The 20,303-nt window shown below is 43.1% G+C and overlaps 1 protein-coding gene across 5 annotated transcripts in view; it reads right to left on the bottom strand.

The window, feature by feature from the left end:
• LOC108439793 (NACHT, LRR and PYD domains-containing protein 3-like) overlaps positions 1–20,303 on the bottom strand; it is a 65,396-nt gene that overhangs the window by 31,317 nt on the left and 13,776 nt on the right. For all 5 annotated transcript variants that reach the window (XR_005130942.1, XM_037542631.1, XM_037542632.1 and 2 more), the window contains 2 exons: positions 10,406–12,167; positions 3,960–4,136 (listed from right to left, as the gene is read on the bottom strand). Coding sequence is in view for 4 of the 5 variants with exons in the window: in XM_037542631.1 (XP_037398528.1) it covers positions 3,960–4,136; positions 10,406–12,167 (1,939 nt within the window). In the remaining variant the exon portion in view is untranslated. The remainder of the gene's footprint in view (positions 1–3,959; positions 4,137–10,405; positions 12,168–20,303) is intronic.

Below are 20,303 nucleotides of genomic sequence, written 5' to 3'. Positions count from 1 at the left end.
ATGGATAAACTTCATTGTTTTTTGCAAATATTCACTCATTTTGAATTTGATGTCTGCAACGTTCCAAAGAAGTTTGAACAGGGGCAACAAAAGACTGGGAAAGTTGAGGAATGGTCAAAAACACCTGTTTGGAACATTCCACAGGTGAACAGCTTAATTAGAAACAGGTGTCATGATTGGCTATAAAGGGAGCATCCCTCAAAGGCTCAGGTCGTTCACAAGCATGGATGAACAACTTTGTGAACAACTGTGTGAGCAAATAGTCCAACAGTTTAAGAGCAACGTTTCTCAACGTGCAATTGCAAGGAATTCAAGGATTTCATCATATACAGTCCATACTATCATCAAAAGATTCAGAGAATCTGGAGAATCTCTGCAAGCAAGCGGCAAGGCAAAAAACCAACATTGAATGCCCGTGACCTTCGATCCCTCAGGCAGCACTGCATTAAAAACCCACATCATTCTGTAACGGATATTCCCACATGGGCTCGGGAACACTTCAGAAAACCACTGTCAGTGAACACAGTTTGTCGCTTCATCTACAAGTGCAAGTTAAAACTCTGCCATGCAAAGCGAAGGCCATATATCAACACCACCCAGAAACGCCGCCGGTTTCTCTGGGCCCAAGCTCATCTGAGATGGACTGAAGCAAAGTGGAAAAGTGTCCTGTGGTCTGACGAGTCCACATTTCAAACTGTTTTTGGAAATCATGGACGTTGTGTCCTCCGGGCCAAAGAGGAAAAGGACTGTCCTGATTGTTATCAGTGCAAATTTCAAAAGCCAGCATCTCTGATGGTGTGGGGGTGTGTTAGTGGATTAGTGCCCATGGCATGGGTAACTTGTACATCTGTGAAGGCAGCATTAATGCTGAAAGGTACAGGTTTTGGAGCAACATATGCTGCCATCCAAGCAACGTCTCTTTCAGGGACGTCCTGCTTATTTCAGCAAGACAATGCCAAGCCACATTCTGCACGTGTTACAACAGCGTGGCTTCGTAGTAAAAGAGTGCAGGTACTAGACTGGCCTGCCTGCAGTCCAGACCTGTCTCCCATTGAAAATGTGTGGCGCATTATGAAGCGCAAAAAATGGCAATGGAGACCCCGGACTGTTGAGCAACTGAACATGTACATCGAGCAAGAATGGGAAAGAATTCCACCTACAAAGCTTCAACAATTAGTGTCCTCAGTTCCCAAATGCTTATTGAGTGTTGTTAAAAGGAAAGGTGATGTAACACAGTGGTAAACATGCCCCTGCCCCAACTTCTTTGGAACGTGTTGCAGGCATAAAATATGAATATTTGCAAAAAACAATAAAGTTTATCCGTTTGAACATTAAATATCTTGTCTTTATAGTGTATTCAATTGAATATAGGTTGAAAAGGATTTGCAAATCATCGCATTCTGTTTTTGTTTATGTTTTACACAACATCCCAACTTCATTGGAATTGGGGTTATATGCAATTTTGCATTTTTTGCATGAAATTCACGTTTTATGTTGGGGGCAGGGTGTTCAGGGCTCCTTGCATTTGGTTATAGGGGGAGAGGGACAGGGTGGGCTGCATTGGTTTATGTGTGGTGGGCTCTGCGTTGGTTCATGTCCAGGAGCCCATGATTTATAAATCAATCCCTGCCTATACACATTTACTTTGAAATTCTGAAACAGTGCCAGAGCACCTTCTTTTGAAAGTGACACAAATGTATGCGGCAAGTGAACTGCAAGGGTTTTATTCACTGCTCTTTTTTGGGGCACATGAGCACTAGCTGCCACTCATCTGTGATAAAATGCATAGTTACGGTGAAATAAGATCCTGTGGCAATAGATGTCCACACAGCACGTTACAGCTGTCCTACCCATTTCCTTTTATAATTTTTTGATTTTGTCATTTCTGTTTTGGTCTTGTTGTAGAGAATGGGGGGGTTACTGTGTCAGTAAAATATCTTCGAGACCGGTTGCTGTATCTCGGCCCCAAAGTGTGCAACAAAGCACGAAATCCTGGTTCTCAACGACTGAGAACTGGCGTGCAGACTATAGGTCACATAGCAATGCAGTCTTGTCTAACCAGTAGCTACGACAAGATGAACATTTAGACAAATGGACTTTGCATTTATAAGTAGCGCAGCTGGTTTCCTGTAACGTTAAATCGGCAATGAGAGCCTGTCAAACATTAAAAAGTTGCAAGCCTCTCTTTCGAATTTCCCCATACCTTCAATGGTGCTGCATTTACATTCTGGTGCCTCAGGCAGAATTTAAGGTGGAATGGGAAAATTCAAACAAGAAGCTGGTGAATAAGAAGCGATTTCAGCCTCATTGAATATTGAGTGAAATTTTACAATAGGCTGCTCTACTTTTGAGGAGAATTTTCCAGATAAAAAGGGGAGGAAAGCAGCTATATCTAAAGCTTAAAGCAGAGCAAAGTAAGTCTGCATTTTTGTTGATATTGTTAAACCTATATTAGGACATCAGCACATGCTGAGACATATTGGACATTAAATGTTGTGGCTCCGAAGGTGGTCTGATTTTTGTAGAAAAGACAAAATGGCTTTTCTTAACATTGGGTTGTGACTCCTGATCTAACCCAGCTTTTAATGCAGGGGGAGCCAGTCATATTTCTAGCTCATCCAGTACTGTTTTGGTCATGTGCTGCCACAGACCTAATACTGAATGCTTAAAAATGAATGGCTGTACCTGGATCTAAAACAATATTAAAAAGTTAAAGAAGTGATTGGAATTGTGTTCATGCAGTAAAGGTAATGCATTCCATACATAAAACGATCATTTATTAGTCTCACAAGCCAGACTTCTGACTACTGCCAGGTCAATAACAATATTATGTGTCAGCCTCCCTGCAAATTTTTCTAGTCTTATGACTCACCCCAGAGTGAAGCACCTTCACTGCTGTAATCAAACAGTAATGCTTTAGGGTAGGTTGATAAAATAATAATCAATTTGTACTGTAAACTAAATCACGATACCATTTATAATCATGATTTTGACAGCAAACAGACAAGGTTATCTGTGTAATACATACTTTAATTGAATATATTCAATATTGAGAAAACACTTATAAATGTTTATCAAGACAAAAACAAGATTCTAGTTCTGTTCTGGGATACAAAGAAACAGTCGCATAGTTAGAAATACATTTTTGGGCCAGCAAGTGAAAAAATAACAAGTTGTAACTACACATTAATGAGACTACAGGCTTAAAATTAACCAACTGAACACCCTTTTGCCCTATGAAGATGACGTGACTGAGCTAAAATGTAAAGGCACATCTTTACTGACTTGATGTACAAATTTAACACAGCTATTTTAGTATATTACTTAATTTAGAAGGAGCAAACTTTTTTCAAGAAACTAACTTTGTTTGGCTTTGCAAATGGATAGAAAATGTTGTACCCTGAGCTATTAGAACTTTGACCTTTTTCCTGAAGCTGTAAATTCAAAATACATTCTTGCAAAACACTGGAAAATATTGAAATACCTTTTTGTTTTTGTTCAGAACTGTTAATGATAACTGTGCATTCAGTTTCATTTTTGTTCTTAGCAAAATATGGTTAATTTCTGTTTTTCTTGTTTTCGATCCTCAAACCTACAAAGTCATGATTAGAATAAGACAATTTAACAAGACAAAATTACTTTAGAAAAGTAAAAATGTTAATAATATTAGGAAAAGTCTAATATTTTTTACAATAAAAAAAATCTCATAATGAGAAATATTAGGTATATTAAGGTAATTTAAGATTTCACCTTCCAACATGTCATGAGAATGAAAATTACGTGTTCGAGAGAATGAATGAATGTAAATGAGTTACTGTAATCATCCAAGTATCCTCTCCTACACACATTCATGGATTAATGTGTCTGTGTGTGTGTGTGTGTGTGTGTGTGTGTGTGTGTGTGTGTGTGTGTGTGGTGTGTGTTTGTGTGCATCTATGGTGAGAAAGTAATGATCTTACCCCAGTTTCTCCAATTTACAGTGTGGATTTTCCAATCCAGCAGAGAGCAACTTGACACTTATATCCTGCTTCAGTTCACTGTAACTCAAATCCATTTCTCTCAAACTTGAACAGTCTGAGCTGAGAGCTGAGGCCAGAGCTGCATAGCTTTTCTCTGTCAGACTACAATTAAACAGCCTGGGAGAGAAATTATAACAGAAATATTGTTATTCACAACACAGTTATCCAAAAAAATCAAAAACAAAAACAGCTGTACAAATTCAGAAGTGTACAACTGAATAAGATAGGAGGGTAGGAGAAAAAAAAAGAGTCTAAGGAGAGTGAAAGAAAGACCAGATGGTACAGGGTAGAAACAAAATAGGGCAATTAATTACCACCAGGTCTGAGCACTTGAGACATAAGCCTTTGTACTTTCACGAAATACCTTAAACATTCACTTGGAAATTTTTAATGAGCAGCTATCAAGCACTACAGCAGAGCTATAATCAGTGACTGTAGCTGCTAAACTGCTGAATGCATCTCATTGGTTGCTTCCCAAACCACACACTATTGGTCCATTGCAATTGGAAGGCAGCTGTCCAAGTAGGCAGCATTCTAAGGCAGCATTTGCACGAGACAAGTGCTGTCTCATTCGGCAGGCAGCGCAAGGCAGCTGCCTTCTAAGGTGCCTTACTTTGACCAAATCTAAAGGCAGCACTGCATCTACCCATGTTGGTGAAGGCAATCCCACAATACTGTTCACCTGCTGAGAGTTCCATCATTCTGTTCTGATCAACATGGCAGACGAAGTGGCCATTTTTTGCCAACGAGGATTTTACAAATGTAAGTTTATTTCTTCTCTTCTGTCTTTACTGTTTTGATTAATTGTTGTATTTGTGTAAAGTACTGAACGTATTTTTGTTAATAGAGATCTAGAAATAGTTCCTGTGGTGAAATTCTGGCAGTTCGCTGGTCTAAGGCGAGTTAACCAGCTGCGTTTGTAGCTTGGTAAAGCCAGCATTAGTTAGCTTAGCTAGCAGGCTAACTGTGTAAATGAGCTGACTCTTCAAAACAAGAGAGTCTGGTGTAAAATACTGGCTGTTCACTGTTTAGTAGAGTTTAGAGTCAGTATTTAGGGATTTTTTTCTGTCCTCAGGAACGAAGGTTACAGCGACGGATATGTACTGTCTGAGGCGCTGAGGAAGAGGAGCGGCTGTCTGAGGTGCTGAGGAAGAGGAGCGGCTGTCAGAGGCTGAGGAAGAGGAGCAGCTGTCTGAGGCACTGAGGAAGAGGAGCGGCTGTCTGAGGGGCTGAGGAAGAGGGGCAGCCATCTGAGGGGCTGAGGAAGAGGGGCTGCCATCTGAGAGGCTGAGGAAGAGGAGCGGCATTAACTTGTGTATAAGTTCTGAAATAATATGTTTTTAAAATAAATCCTACAGATGCTTATTTTTGCTGCTCCACTTGTTTTGTATTGCTGAATTTACTACAGTCACAGAAATGTGAGGTGAATGTTGACGGCTAAATTTCAGACTGGGAGCTCATAAATCAGATGAGAATGCATAACATATGCATATTAGCTGCTAGACAGTTTGCCTGGGTTCAATTTTTTCCCTTTTTCTGATTGCATTTTGTACAAAATTAAACATAACATTATTGTTTATCCTTTGTTAGAAATAAAGCAGGTTCATTAAAAGATGGATGAGAACTGAATGAATTGTAATGATTTATAAACTAATAGTCATGATTATCTGTATTTATCTGGGCTGCTGAATCAAGTATATAACGATAGATATAAGTGATACTTTTTTAATTCCACAAATGGGGAATTCCACCTTCACATTTAACCCATCCATGAAGTGAAACACCACATACACACTAGTGAATACACACACACTAGGGAGCAGTGAGAACACCTGCCCGGAGCGGTGGGCAGCCCTATCCACGGGGCCCGGGGAGCAATTGGGGGTTAGGTGTCGCACAAGGACACCTCAGTCATGGACTGTTGGCAGTGGGGATCAAACTGGCAACCTTCTGGTCACAGGGCCAGTTCCCTAACCCCCAGCCCACGACTGCCCCGTAATATGACTCCTTAAATCAGCCTGTTCTTCATATACACATTTCCACAGCAGTGTCAGTGCAAGAAAACAGCTGCTGCAGATTCAGAGCTGTCCTTTCACATTGAGATGTTCCCCCTTTAGTCAGAGGAGAGTGTAAACTAACGAACGACTGCAAGTAAACACATAAAATGTGACCAGCGCAGTGAACGTTATGACGTATGATGGCTCTGAAGCGCTGTACCAACTGCGATGCCTACTAAGGTTTCTTTTCGGTTAAAATACTGCCCAATAAGAGAGTTGACTAGTTGACTAGAAGCGACTAGTTAGGCAGCTGCCTTCAGAATGGAACACACTCTATATTTTACCTACTACACTAATGAGTGCACTTCTAATTGTAATGCACTACATTTTGAGACACTACACAGTGTGCTAGTGTGGTTTGGGATGCAGCAGATGTAATAGCAGAAAACAGGATTCACTTAACAGCAGATGCCATTTAAAATAAGTGCAAGTAGACTGATGTGGCTATGTAGTGTAGCATGATTTTTCTATATACACAGTGATCAAAGTAACATCTTGCTCTTTGGGCAGAATTAGAGAATATTTGACCAAAATGATTCTGCTTTTCATCCAAGCTGTCATTCTTTCCAACCATTCTTTTTCTCTCCCTCTCTCTCTTGGAGTTAATGTTTTTGATTTGTTATTACTATTGCTTACATCTACACTTGTTTATATGTGTTTTGTGCATTTTTAAAAAGAAATTTGTCCATTTAATTGGGCAAATGGAGAAACTAAAGGCACGTTTTTATTCTCAGTGCAACAACTTAAATGGGAACTCCACCGATTTTGCTACATTACTTATTCATTCAATGGTTTGCATGTAAACAAAACCATTCCAAGTGGCCTTTCGAGAATATTTACAGAGTCAGAATTGTTCACCTTCATAGTACTTGGAACCAGACATCCAAAGCATTTTATAACTTTCTGTGTCAGAAAATACAACAGAGGGAGCAGCCATTTTCTTAGCGGCCGCATCTGAAGAAATACGCTTTGCACTTCTTCACTTGTCTTGAGTAAGTTAGTCTTCATCGGTTTTTAGTTCAGTTTGTATAGTTGTCCGACGTTGGTATATGTCTGTAGCTTTAAACAGTTAGCTAGCCAGAACTTTAGGATTTCTGGTACTTGTAACAGCAACTGAAAATGCAGCATATTGTATTTTCTCCATTTATTTTCTGGTACAGCACAGTTCACCAAAACTCTGAATTAATCAGCAAGGTGCAGCTGTGATATATGGCAGCTCCTCTATTGAATAGCGTTACTTACATAGTTTCATTTACACAGTGCAAGTCAACGCTGCCAACACAAAGGGCATGCAGGGCAGAGAGGTACATGCAGGGTGATGTAAGGAAAAATCTGATCCCAAAGAAAATGTAATTTTTCAAATAAAGCAGTGTTTTACCATTATCAGCATGACATATAAGAAACAAGTAAGATCAATGGTCATTTTGGATAGCAGATAAAGTGTGATATTTGTAGTTTAGACATACGGATGTCTGGTTCCTTATACTACAATGGTGAACAACTCTGACTTGGTAAATTTCCCTAGAAATGTACATTTTGCACCATACCACTTTGAATAAACTTTGAATAACTAATGAACGACTGCAAGTAAACAGATAAAATGTGACCATTGTTTACATCTAAATCATTGAATGATTGAGATGATTGAATGAAAATGAGTAATTTTGCAAAATCAGTGGCGTTCCCCTTGAGTTGATCGAAGGAACAATATTTTTTTAAGACAATCAAAAATAGTACATGTGGAGTACAGATATTCTCTTGACAAACTCTTCTGAATTACATTTTACAAGATCTTGAATTTAAGCTGTTACCCTTTATTAATCCTACAACAGGGAAATTCACCTCTGCATTTAACCCATCTGTGACACAGTGCTATCGAACACAACACTAGGGGGCAATGAGAACACTTGTCTAGAGTAGTGAGCAGCCCTATCCATGGTGTCTGGGGAGAAGTTGGGGGTTAGGTGCCTTGCTCAAGGGCATTTGTATTGCACTGTGCTGTACTGTACTGTCAGTTCAGGGGATTGAACCAGTGACCTAGCGGACACAAGGCTGGGTCCCTAACCTCCAGCCCACGACAGCCCCCACAATTCCGACCAAAGTTATTCATTTGAGGGTAATAAAATGAATTAACCTGCCAGTGGTGACAGGTAGCAACTTTGGATTATTATTTTTATGGGTAACTATTTATTACTATTGCTCTGTATTTATTGCTTTTTGTGTATCTTCTTTCATGATTTTTCATCTTAAAACATAACTGATATTCTTTAGGGTCACATGGATGTGTCCACCTGTCAAAAAAAAAAACCTGTGCTCTTATAAATTTCAACCACAGTGGCAAAACTTGACTGACAAAGCATTTGAGTGGAGCAGAGCTGAGCTTTTTGCCATTAACGGTGCCGTGCAGAAAATGGCAAAGCAAAAAAAAAATTTTTTATGGAATATTTGTCTCTGTCAGACCTTAAGAGGTGATCTGCTCGTTTCTCAAAAAGAACGAATAATTTAAAAAAAGAAACTGAAAAAGTATGGCGCGAGTCCAATGCATAAAGGTGCACATGATTTCATCACTGCAAACATAAACTCCCTTAACCCGCACAGTGTCTCGTGCAAACAAAAACACAGCTGAGAAAGAAATCAAAGAGCTTAAAATTAAATTCAATTCAGCCTACATGATAGCAGGAAAAGAACTACCCTTCACCAAATTCATCTCCCAAATCACGTTAAAGAAAAATACCTGACTGGATATGTCAAGAATCAGGCACAGTTGAAGGCAGAAATACTTGAAGAGGAATGCCACTGACTTTTCAAAATTTCTATACAATTCAGTGGTTGAGATACAAGCAGACATTCAGATGGCTTTAATGTGAAATGGTTCAATTGCAAAGAAATTACAGACTCATGTCTTTACAGTGATGGTGACAGAAACCTGGACCAGTGAACCTACTCATGTCTTCTCAGTTTTTATGTAATGCTGATGATGATAAAATAGTGGTAAATCTGAAAATTCCTTGGGGACTATTTTGCCTGAAAACACCCTTCCTGTATCCCTCTACCATAAATGGATTAAAATAAATTGATTAAAATACATTTAAACCAAAACTTTATCAAAAAGTTGGTGTTAAATAATGTCTTGGACATGAGGCAGTGTATTCATACCCATTCCATATAATACCTTTCTGGGAGGAAGTTTTTAGAGGTATTTAACTCCTCAGATGTCTGATTCCTGTCATCATCATTGTGAACAATTGACTCTGTAAGTCTCTCTAGAACAAATCATTTCATACCAAACCACTCCGCATGAAGTTGTCGACATGTTAACCATATAATTTTGCAGAAAATCCCCTTTAAATCACAGAGCTGACATGAGATGTATTGAAAAGCTTTATTTTCCTGCATATTATTATTTGGCACTTTGCTATTGGTACCTGATTTTATTATTTGAGGAGCCAGTGGCTCCTCAAACTATTTTTTTTGGCTGGAGCCATTTCACCTTAAGCAACTGTTATTCTTAGACTGATATTTTATGCTATTTACTTAATTCTTAACGAATAGTGAATGGAAAATTGCTTTCTGGTTCAGGTTTATACTGTGGTGTCCACCACAAGCTCTATGTTTCAGAAGGGGCTTCAGGGGCATGGTATACAAAGCTGCAATGCCTTCTATGCTGGTGCCATGATAACAAATAGCCTTTCCTGTTCTACCTTGAACACAGCTTCACCCAATGCTGCTTCTTTTTAGAAACTATGAAAACTGCAGCTTTGTATTGGTGAAGCATAATTAATTGTATATATATTTACCACTAAATAAAATGCTTCAGAAGAATTTGGGTGCACTTGCAAACATGCAAGAAATAATCTTGTTAATCTGCAGAATGTGCTGGACCTTGAAAAATACCAGCTACAGGCAGAAAATTAGCTTGTGCATGTGAGAAAGTGATGGACATAATAAAAAGTATTAACTCATTGCATGAGTTTATCACATCATAGGTATTAAACCACCCATCAAACGAGCTCATCACATTATTTCAGACTTACTAACCAAACATTTAAATTCACTTTTTACAAGGACCAATCACATTAGGCCAAAAGGCATGATTTAGGAAGTAATACTTTCGCCAGCACTGTATAAAGGTTAATTCATGAGGTTGAACTGTTGTGAAAAATATGAAAAACAGCTCTTGAGCTCTCTACTTATTAAATAATTACTTTCATCACAAAGTATTAATTACAGATTGCTTTAAAAACTGTCTGTTAATGTAAGCTTTCATGTGAAATATAGCTGCTTTGCAATAAACACTGCATTGAAACATTTCTGAATAACAGTACTCACACAACTTTCCTGGATGCTTTGACCACTGGCAGCAGCCTCAGAAAACATTCCTCTGATTTGTCAAATTTCTGCAGGTCAAACACATCCAGTTCCTCTTCTGAATTCAGAATCACGAATGCCACAGCTGACCACTGAGCAAGACTGAGCTTAGCTCCATGTAAACCTCTGTTCTGATAGTTTTGCACTTCCTGAACTAGAGAATGATCGTTCAGTTCATTCAGACAGTGGAACAGACAGATTGTTTTCTCTGGAGAGGGAATCTGCCTGATTTTCTCTTTGATGTACATGTTAATTCCCTTTTTGCTATAAAACCTGCTTACAGTACCTGGCAGTAGGTCTTGTAAAAGAGTCTGATTGGACTTGAGTGAGAGGCCCAGAAGGAAGCGGAGGAAAAGATCCAGGTGTCCATTCTCACTCTGTAAGGCCCTGTCCACTGCACTCTTAAAGAAGTCAGATTTTGACTTTTTGAAGAAACAAGAAACTGGTGTGATTAGCTGTAGCAGCACATCTCTGTTGTTGGAGACTGCAGACAGAAATGCATATAAAGCAGCCAGAAACTCCTGAACACTTAAATGAACAAAGGTGAAAACCTTCCCCGGGTATAGCCCAAACTCCTCTCTGAAGATCTGAGTGCATACTCCTGACCACGCAGACATTTCACTGACATCAATGCCACACTCTCTGAGATCTGCCTCATAGAAGATCAGGTTGCCTTTTTCCAGCTGTTGGAAAGCCAGCTTTCCCAGAGCCAAAATTATCTTTGTAGTCTGCTTGTGATCCATGTCTTTTTTTCTGTGGTATTTTTGGTTGCTTTGATTGATCTGAAACACAAGGAATTGTGTGAACATTTGAGTCAGAGTCTTGGGGATCTCTCCACTCTCTGCCTCACCCAACATCCTCTCTAGAACAGTGGCTGCAATCCAACAGAAGACTGGTATGTGGCACATGATGTAGAGGCTTCTTGAGGACTTCATGTGTGTAATGATTCTTTCAGCAAGGCTCTGATCACTGATCCTTTTCCTGAAGTATTCCTCTTTCTGAGGGTCACTGAACCCTCGTACCTCTGTTATCTGGTTAATGGAGTCAGAAGGGATCTGATTGGCTGCTGCTGGTCGAGTAGTTATCCACAGGAGAGCAGAGGGAAGCAGATTCCCCTTGATGATGTTTGTCAGCAGCACATCCACTGAGGCCGACTGTGTTACATCAAATACGCTCTCATTGTTCTGGAAATCTAGAGGAAGTCGACACTCATCCAGACCATCAAAGATGAACATAACTTTGTAGTTATAATAGTTCCTTGGTTTCAATTCTTTTATGTCTGTGAAAAACTGACGAAGAAGTGCCAACAGACTCAGGTGTTTCTCCTTCATCAAATTGAGCTCTCTAAAAGGAAGTGGAAATATGAAGAGAACATCCTGATTGGCTTTTCCTTCAGCCCAGTCCAGAATGAACTTCTGCACAGAAACTGTTTTTCCAATTCCAGCAACTCCTTTAGTCAGTACACTTCTGATGGATTTGTCTTTAAAGATGTCGTTGCATTTGATGGGCTTGTCCTGTGTTGCTGGTCTCCTGGACGCTAGTTCAATCTGTCTGACCTCATGTTCATTATTAACCTCTCCAGTCCCACCCTCTGTGATGTACAGCTCTGTGTAGATCTCCTTCAGAAGTGCTGAGGTTCCAGTATTTGAGATTCCTTCATTTATTTTCTGAAATTTTTCACTCAGTGTATGTTTAAACTTTGTATGACAAGAAGGAGCCAGTTCTAAAAATAAAAAGAAGGAAACAACAATAAATATTTTAAATATTATAACACTTCATATACAGCTTCACCACAAACAAAGAATGGAACATTATGGCATCATCATAAAATTAAAAAGACCGATTGAACCAAAAAACTAGTCAAGTCAAGTCAGGCTTTATTGTCATTTCAGCTGTATACAAGTACACAGTGAAACAAAATACATTCCTCCAGGACCAACACAGGAACACAAGCACGAGACAATACAACATACACAGTGCAGACAATACAATACAATAAATACAAGAAAAACGTACAATAAATACAAAACAGAACACAGGCAGTATACAGTACTGAAGAGTTGTGCAAAGGAAGATGTATGGGTATCTGGGTCTCTCTGTATGTTAGGTAAGTGTGGGTGTTATGCACGTGTGTGTGTGGGTCCGTGTGTATATTATGTACGTGTGTGTGGGTCCGTGTGGGTGTTATGTACGTGTGTGTGGGTCCGTGTGGATGTTATGTAAGTGTGTGTTGGATCCATGTGTTATGTACATGTGTGTGGGCCCGTGTGTTATGTATGTGTGTGTGTGTGTGTGTGTGGGTTCGTGTGGATGTTATGTATGTGTGTGTGGGTCCGTGTGGGTGTTATGTACGTGTGTGCGTGTCTGTGTGGGTGTTATGTACATGTGTGTGGGTCCGTGTGGGTATTATTTATGTGTATATGTGGATCCGTGTGAGTGTTATGTATGTGTGTGTGGGTCCGAGGGGGTGTTATGTATGAGTATGCGGGTCTGTGTGGGTGTTATGTACGTGGGTGTTGGTCCGTGTGGGTATTATGTACATTTGTGTGGCTCAGGGGGATGTTACGTACGTGTGTGTGGGTCCGTGTGGATGTTATGTACGTGTGTGTGTGGATCCATGTTATGAACATGTGTGTGGCTCCGTGTGGTTGTTATGTACATGTGTGTGGCTCTGTGTGGATGTTATGTACATGTGTGTGGATCCATGTGTTATGAACGTGTGTGTGGGTCTGTGTGGGTGTTACGTATGTGTGTGGGTTCATGTGGGTGTTACGTATGTGTGTGTGGGTCCGTGTGAGTGTTACGTACATGTGTGTGGGTCTGTGTGGATGTTATGTATGTGTGTATGTGGATCCATGTTATGAACAAGTGTGTGAGTCCGTGTGGGTGTTATGTTCATGTGTGTGGCTCCGTGTGGTGTTAAGTATTTGTGTGTGGGTCTGTGTGAGTGTTATCTATGTATGTGTGGGTCCATGTGAATGTCATGTACGTTTATGTGCAGGTTTGTGTGGGTGTTATGTATATGTGTGTGGGTCCGTGTGGATGTTATGTACGTGTGTGTGGATCCATGTGTTATGAACATGTGCATGCGTCCGTGTGGGTATTATGTACATGTTTGTGGCTCCGTGTGGATCCATGTTATGTACATGTGTGTGTGTCCGTGTGGATGTTATGTACGTGTGTGTGTGGATGCACATGTTATGAACGTATGTGGGTCCGGGTGGGTGTCATGTACATGTGTGTGGCTCCGTGTGGGTGTTACGTGTGTGTGTGTGGGTCCATGTGGGTGTTATGTACGTGATAGGTGTGAGTGCGATGGGATGATAGTCATTGAGGCAGGACACTAGAGCTTTATTCAGCACAGGGAAAATGGTCTTGGCTTTGAAGCAGGCTGGAACAATGGAGCTGCTTAGTGAGATGTTAAAGATGTCTAAGAACTCCCGCTAGCTGGTCTGCACATTCCCTGAGCACTTTGCCAGGAATGCTGTTTGGTCCAGCAGCCTTCTATGGATTAACTATTGAGTTATGGGTTAACTCAATTAAGATGAATACCCTGCCACATGTACCGTGCATCATCAGGGTTCTATAGGGTATAATGTATGTGTGTGTGGGTCCGTGTGGGTGTTAAGTTTGTGTGTGTGGGTCTGTGTGAGTGTTATCTATGTATGTGTGGGTCCATGTGAATGTCATGTACGTTTATGTGCAGGTTTGTGTGGGTGTTATGTATATGTGTATGGGTCTGTGTGGATGTTACGTACGTGTGTGTGGATCCATGTGTTATGAACATGTGCATGGGTCCGTGTGGGTATTATGTACATGTTTCTGGCTCCGTGTGGATCCATGTTATGTACATGTGTGTGTGTCCGTGTGGATGTTATGTACGTGTGTGTGTGGATGCACATGTTATGAACGTATGTGGGTCCGGGTGGGTGTCATGTACATGTGTGTGGCTCCGTGTGGGTGTTACGTGTGTGTGTGTGGGTCCATGTGGGTGTTATGTACGTGTGTTTTGCTCCATGTGGGTGTTATGTACTTGTGTGTGGGTCCATGTGGGTGTTACGTATGTGTGTGGGTCTGTGTGGGTGTTACGTGTGTGTGTGGGTCCGTGTGGATGTTATGTACTTGTGTGTGTGTGTGGGTCCATGTGGGTGTTATATACGTGTGTGTGTGGATCCATGTGTTATGAACATGTGTGTGGGTCCGTGTGGGTGTTATGTACATGTGTGTGACTCCATGTGGGTGTTATGTATGTGTGTGGGGGTCCGTGTGAGTGTTATGTACGTGTGTGGGTCCTTGTAGATGTTATGCATATGTGTGTGGGTCCGTGTGGGTGTTATGTATGTGTGTGGGTCAGTGTGGGTGTTTTGTACGTGTGTGTCGATCCGTGGTGGTGTTATGGACGTGTGTGTGGGTCTGTGTGGGCATTATGTACGTGTGTGTGTGTGTGTGGATCCATGTGGGTCTTTTGCATGTGCGTGTGTGGGTCCATGTGAGTGTTATGAACATGTGTGTGTGTGGGTCCGTGTGGATGTTATGTACGTGTGTGTGTGGATCCATGTGTTATGAACATGTGTGTGGGTCCGTGTGGGTGTTATGTACATGTGTGTGGCTCCATGTGGGTGTTATGTATGTGTGTGGGGGTCCGTGTGAGTGTTATGTACGTGTGTGGGTCCTTGTGGATGTTATGCATATGTGTGTGGGTCCGTGTGGGTGTTATGTATGTGTGTGGGTCAGTGTGGGTGTTTTGTACGTGTGTGTCGATCCGTGGTGGTGTTATGGATGTGTGTGTGGGTCTGTGTGGGCATTATGTACGTGTGTGTGTGTGTGTGTGTGGATCCATGTGGGTCTTTTGCATGTGCGTGTGTGGGTCCATGTGAGTGTTATGAACATTTGTGTGTGTGGGTCAGTGTGGGTGTTTTGTACGTGTGTGTGGATCCGTGGTGGTGTTACAGACGTGTGTGAGGGTCCGTGTGGGCATTATGTACGTGTGTGTGTGTGGGTCCGTGGGGGTGTTACGTACGTGTGTGTGTGGGTCCGTGTGAGTGTTATGTATTTGTGTGTGGATCCGAGGGGGTGTTATGTATTTGTGTGTGGGTCTGAGGGGGTGTTATGTATTTGTGTGTGGGTCCGAGGGGGTGTTATGTATTTGTGTGTGGGTCCGAGGGGGTGTTATGTACATGTGTAGGTCCATATGGGTATTATGTATGTGTTTATGTGGATCCGTGTGTGTTATGTATGTGTGTTTGGGTCCGAGGGGGTGTTAAGTATGTGTGTGTGGGTCCGAGGGGGTGTTATGTATGTGTGTGTGGGTCAGTGTGGGTGCTATATACATGTGTGTGCGGGTGGGTCCGAATGGGTGTTACATATATGTGTGTTTGTCCATATGGGTGTTACGTATGTGTGTGGGTCCATGTGGGTGTTACGTATGTGTGTGTGGGTCCGTGTGAGTGTTATGTACGTGTATGTGTAGATCCGTGTGGGTGTTATGTATGTGAGTGTTATGTAATTGTGTGTTGGTGAGTCTGTGTGGGTGTTATGTACCTGTATGTGTGTGGTGGGTGGGGGCCTTGTGGGTGTTGTTTACGTGTTTGTGATTCTGTGTGGGTGTTATGTGTGTGTGGGGGTCCATGTGGATGTTATGTATATGTGTTTGCATGGATCTGTGTGGGTCTGTGTGGGTGTTATGTATCTGTGCTTGCTTTGGTCTGTGTGTGTGTGTTGTGTACTGGGGGGGTGACCGTGTGGGAAGTCATAAGCCTTTTACCTTTTTTTTTAGCCTTTTTTAAGCCTTTCATAAGATTTCACACCAGTCTGTCAGTCACCGTGCCTCCTCTCTGTATGCTGACTTATCGTTCTTGCTGATAAAACCAACCACAATAGTATCATCAGCAAACTTTATGATGTGGTACAGTTGTGAGTCAGCAAAGTGAACAGCAGTGGACTGAGCACACTGCCCTGGGGAACTCCAGTGCTCAGTGTGATGGTTTTACAGATGCTGCTCACAATCCAGACTGACTGAGGTCTCTCAGTGAGAAAGTCCAGGATCGAATTGCAGAAGGCAGTGTTCAAACCCAGCAGGCTCAGCTTTCCAATCAGATGCTCGGGGATGATTGTGTTGAATGCTAAACTCAAGTCTATGAACAGCATCCTAACTTCAGTGTCCATTTTCTAAAGATGACTGAGGGCCAGATGAAGAGTGGTGGTACGAGCGATATGCAAACGGTAGAGGGTCCAGTGAAAGAGGCAGCTGGATCTTGATGTGACTCAATACGAGCTTCTCGAAGCACTTCATTATGATAGGTGTGAGTGCGATGGGATGATAGTCATTGAGGCAGGACACTAGAGCTTTATTCAGCACAGGGAAAATGATCTTGGCTTTGAAGCAGGCTGGAACAATGGAGCTGCTTAGTGAGATGTTAAAGATGTCTAAGAACTCCCGCTAGCTGGTCTGCACATTCCCTGAGCACTTTGCCAGGAATGCTGTTTGGTCCAGCAGCCTTCTATGGATTAACTATTGAGTTATGGGTTAACTCAATTAAGATGAATACCCTGCCACATGTGCCGTGCGTCATCAGTGTTCTGGAAGCGCCGATGGATTCTCTGAGTGTGTGTGCGCTTCGCCTCTTTGATGGCTTGTGACAGTTTGACTCTCTCTGTTCTTAAGGTCACTCTGTCACCCACAATAAAGTCATGGGCCTTCAGTAGCATGTGCACCTCAGCAGTCATCTAGGGCTTCTGAGTTTTGTGTGTGGTGATGGTCCTGAAGACAGTAAAATCATCAATGCACTTGCTGATACTTGCAGTCACTGATGCTGCGTATTCCTCCAGGTTAACAGAATGACAGTGGCAGCCTCCCTAAACACGCCCCATGAAGTTTGCTCGAAGCCAGGACGTGTTGGAAGCTTTAGTGTAAACAAGATCTAGCATGTTCACCCCTCATGATGCAAAGACAACATCATCACCCTCATCATCGTTGACCGCTCAATCCAGATAGGGTCGCGGTAGCAGTTGGGAGAGCAAAGAATTCCAGATGACCCTGTCCCTTGCAACTTCCTCCAGCTCATTCCCAGGGACCCCAAGCCGCTCCCAAGCCAACTTCGAGATGTAATCCCTCGAGCGGGTCCTAGGACGACCCATGCCTGGTACACCCCCACCGGGAGGCATCCAGGGGGCATCCAAATCAGATGCATAAATCACCTCAGCTGGCTCCTCTCAAAAGTGTGTAGCCCGCCCCCTGCGAAGAAAGCTAATTCCTGCCGCTTGTATTCATGATCTCGTTCTTTCGGTCATTACACAACTGATAAACAGAGAGCTTTAGCTTATGGCTCAGCTCCTTCTTCACCACTACAGTCCGTTACAGTGACCGCATTACTGCTGCCACCTGTCCCAGACTGCGGCCGATCGCACGATCCTTCTTCCGATCACTTGTGAACAAGACCCCGAGATACTTAAACTTGGGCATGCCATCCTTTTGCGGGCTAAGACCATGGACTCAGATTGGAGGTGGTGATCCGCAAACCACCCACTTCACACTCAGCTGCAAACTGCTCCAGTGAGTGCTAGAGGCCACAGCTGTGCCTAGCAGCTTCCACAATGGAGGTTTTGAACAGGGTCCATTCAGACTCCATGTCCCCCATCTCGCACAGGACATGAGAAAAGCTCTCCCGGAGGTGGGAGTTGAAATCATTCCGAACAGGGGCCTCCGACAGTCGTTCCCAGCATACCCTTACTATTCACTTGGGCCAACTGGGTCTGACCATCAGTTTTCCCTGCCATCTGAACCAACTCACCACCAGATAGTGATCAGATGACAGCTCAGCACCTCTCTTTACCCGAGTGTCCAGAACATACAGTCCCAAGTCAGATGAAACGACAACAAAGTCGATCATTGACCTCTGACCCAAGGAGCTCTGGTACCATGTACACTTATCAACATCCATGTGTTCGAACTTGGTGTTTGTTATGGACAATCCATGCCTGGCACAGAAGTCCAATAACAATTCACCATTCAGGTTTAGATCAGGCAGGCTGTTCTTCCCAATCACGCCTCTCCAGGTCTCCCAGTCATTGCCAACATGAGCATTGTCCCCCAGTAAGACTATGGAGTCTGTAGGCAAGACCCTTTCCAGAACTACTCGCTCCAAGAAGGCCGAATACTCTGACCTGTTGTTCGGTGCATAAGCACACACAACAGTCAAAGTTTTCCTCTCTGCGATTGTAATTCGCATTGAGGCGACCCTCTCGTCCACTGGGACAAACTCCAACTGCACCACTGTCAGCCAGGGACTCGTGAGTATCCCCACTCCTGCCTGGCGCCTCTTACCCTGTGCAACCCCTGAGTAGGAGAGGGACCAACCCCTATCAAGGAGTTTGGTTCCAGAGCTGACACTGCGGGTGGAGGTGAGCCCAACTATATTTAGTTGGTACCTCTCAACCTCCCGCACAAGCTCCAGCTCCTTCCCCCCAGTGAGGTTACGTTCCACGTGCCAAGAGCCAGTTTCTGCCGCAAGGGCCTAGGCCACCAAGGGCCCCCCTGCAATCTCTCACTGCCTGTGCAGCACTGCATCACTCCCCCATGCTGGACCTTGCAGGTGGTGGGCCCACATGGTCCCCCCACGTTGCTTCTTTAGGCTGAGCCCGGCCGGGTTACGTGGGCTGCCCGGCCACCAGGCGCTCACCGGGGGACACTATCCCCAGGCCTGGATCCAGGGCTATCCCAGGCAGGGTACACGTTGTTCTGTGCCCGTTTTTCATGGTGGGTTTTTTTTGGATCATGTTAGTCTGGGTCTTCACTCCAGACCTGTTCGCCCTGGGGGACCCTACCAGGAGCATATTGCTCCCGACGACTTAGCTCTGAAGATACCTAGACCACACAAGCCCTTCCACCACGACAAGGCCCCGATCCAAGAAGGGCAAACAACATGCTGATGGAATTTCGGGGAGCACTTATTTGAGATCTGGGTGATTAAAGTCACCAGCGACAATAAACAGTCTGTCAGGATGCTTGTTCTGCAATTCGCTGATGGCTCCGTACAGCTCAGACTGCCTCCTTGCCGGTCGCGCTGAGGGGGAATGTAAACCGCTGCTATGTACACACATTGAAATTCACAATGGCCTGCATCTGACAATCATAAACTCCACCAGTGAAGAACAGTACTTAGTGACAAGCACAGAGTTCTTATACCATCCCCTGTTTATGTAAACAAACACAGACCTCCTCTGTGTATTTTTCCTATCAGAACCGCACTTCTGTCAGCACGAAACAAAGCCTGCCCGTCCAGGTGAATGGCAGCATCAGGAATGTTGATGCTAGGCCACATTTCAGTAAAACCAAAACGCAGTAGTCTCTGAACTCTTGCTGGGTAGTCTGCTGGAGCCTGATATAGTCAAGTTTATTGTCCAGCAAGCAAGCAATTGTGAAAAAAATGGCCTATATAGCAGGTCGGCTAGCTTAGCACAGACCCCAGCACTCTTCCCACGCTTCTGCCTCCTTCCGCAGCACTTTCCGCTGACCCTCCCTTGGCCTTCCCTCATAAGGAAACGCCAAGGACTGCCGGGTGTGCCAAGGAACGCTGGGCTCTTAGCAAACTGAGCTCTCAAAGCTTCTGCAGCAGGTCATCTTCAAGGTTGGTTGCTGACTGTTTCCTTACCTGTAGCAGGGTCTGATGGTGGTAAACAAAACTTGCAGAAATTTCCATGTACTTGCTTTGGAAAGAACATGAAACATAAACTTGTAAAACAGAAATAGCACCATTTGTCGGACCCAGAGAGACCGCTGAGTGTGTGACCATGCCACCATCTTGGTCATGATCTAAACCAAATAAAAAAGAATGAGTAATCACATGATCCTGATCTCTTA

This window comes from Pygocentrus nattereri, chromosome 11 (genome assembly GCF_015220715.1).
Source record: "Pygocentrus nattereri isolate fPygNat1 chromosome 11, fPygNat1.pri, whole genome shotgun sequence".
Classification (NCBI taxonomy): Eukaryota; Metazoa; Chordata; class Actinopteri; order Characiformes; family Serrasalmidae; genus Pygocentrus; species Pygocentrus nattereri.
This window is presented reverse-complemented; position numbering and strand designations above follow the sequence as displayed.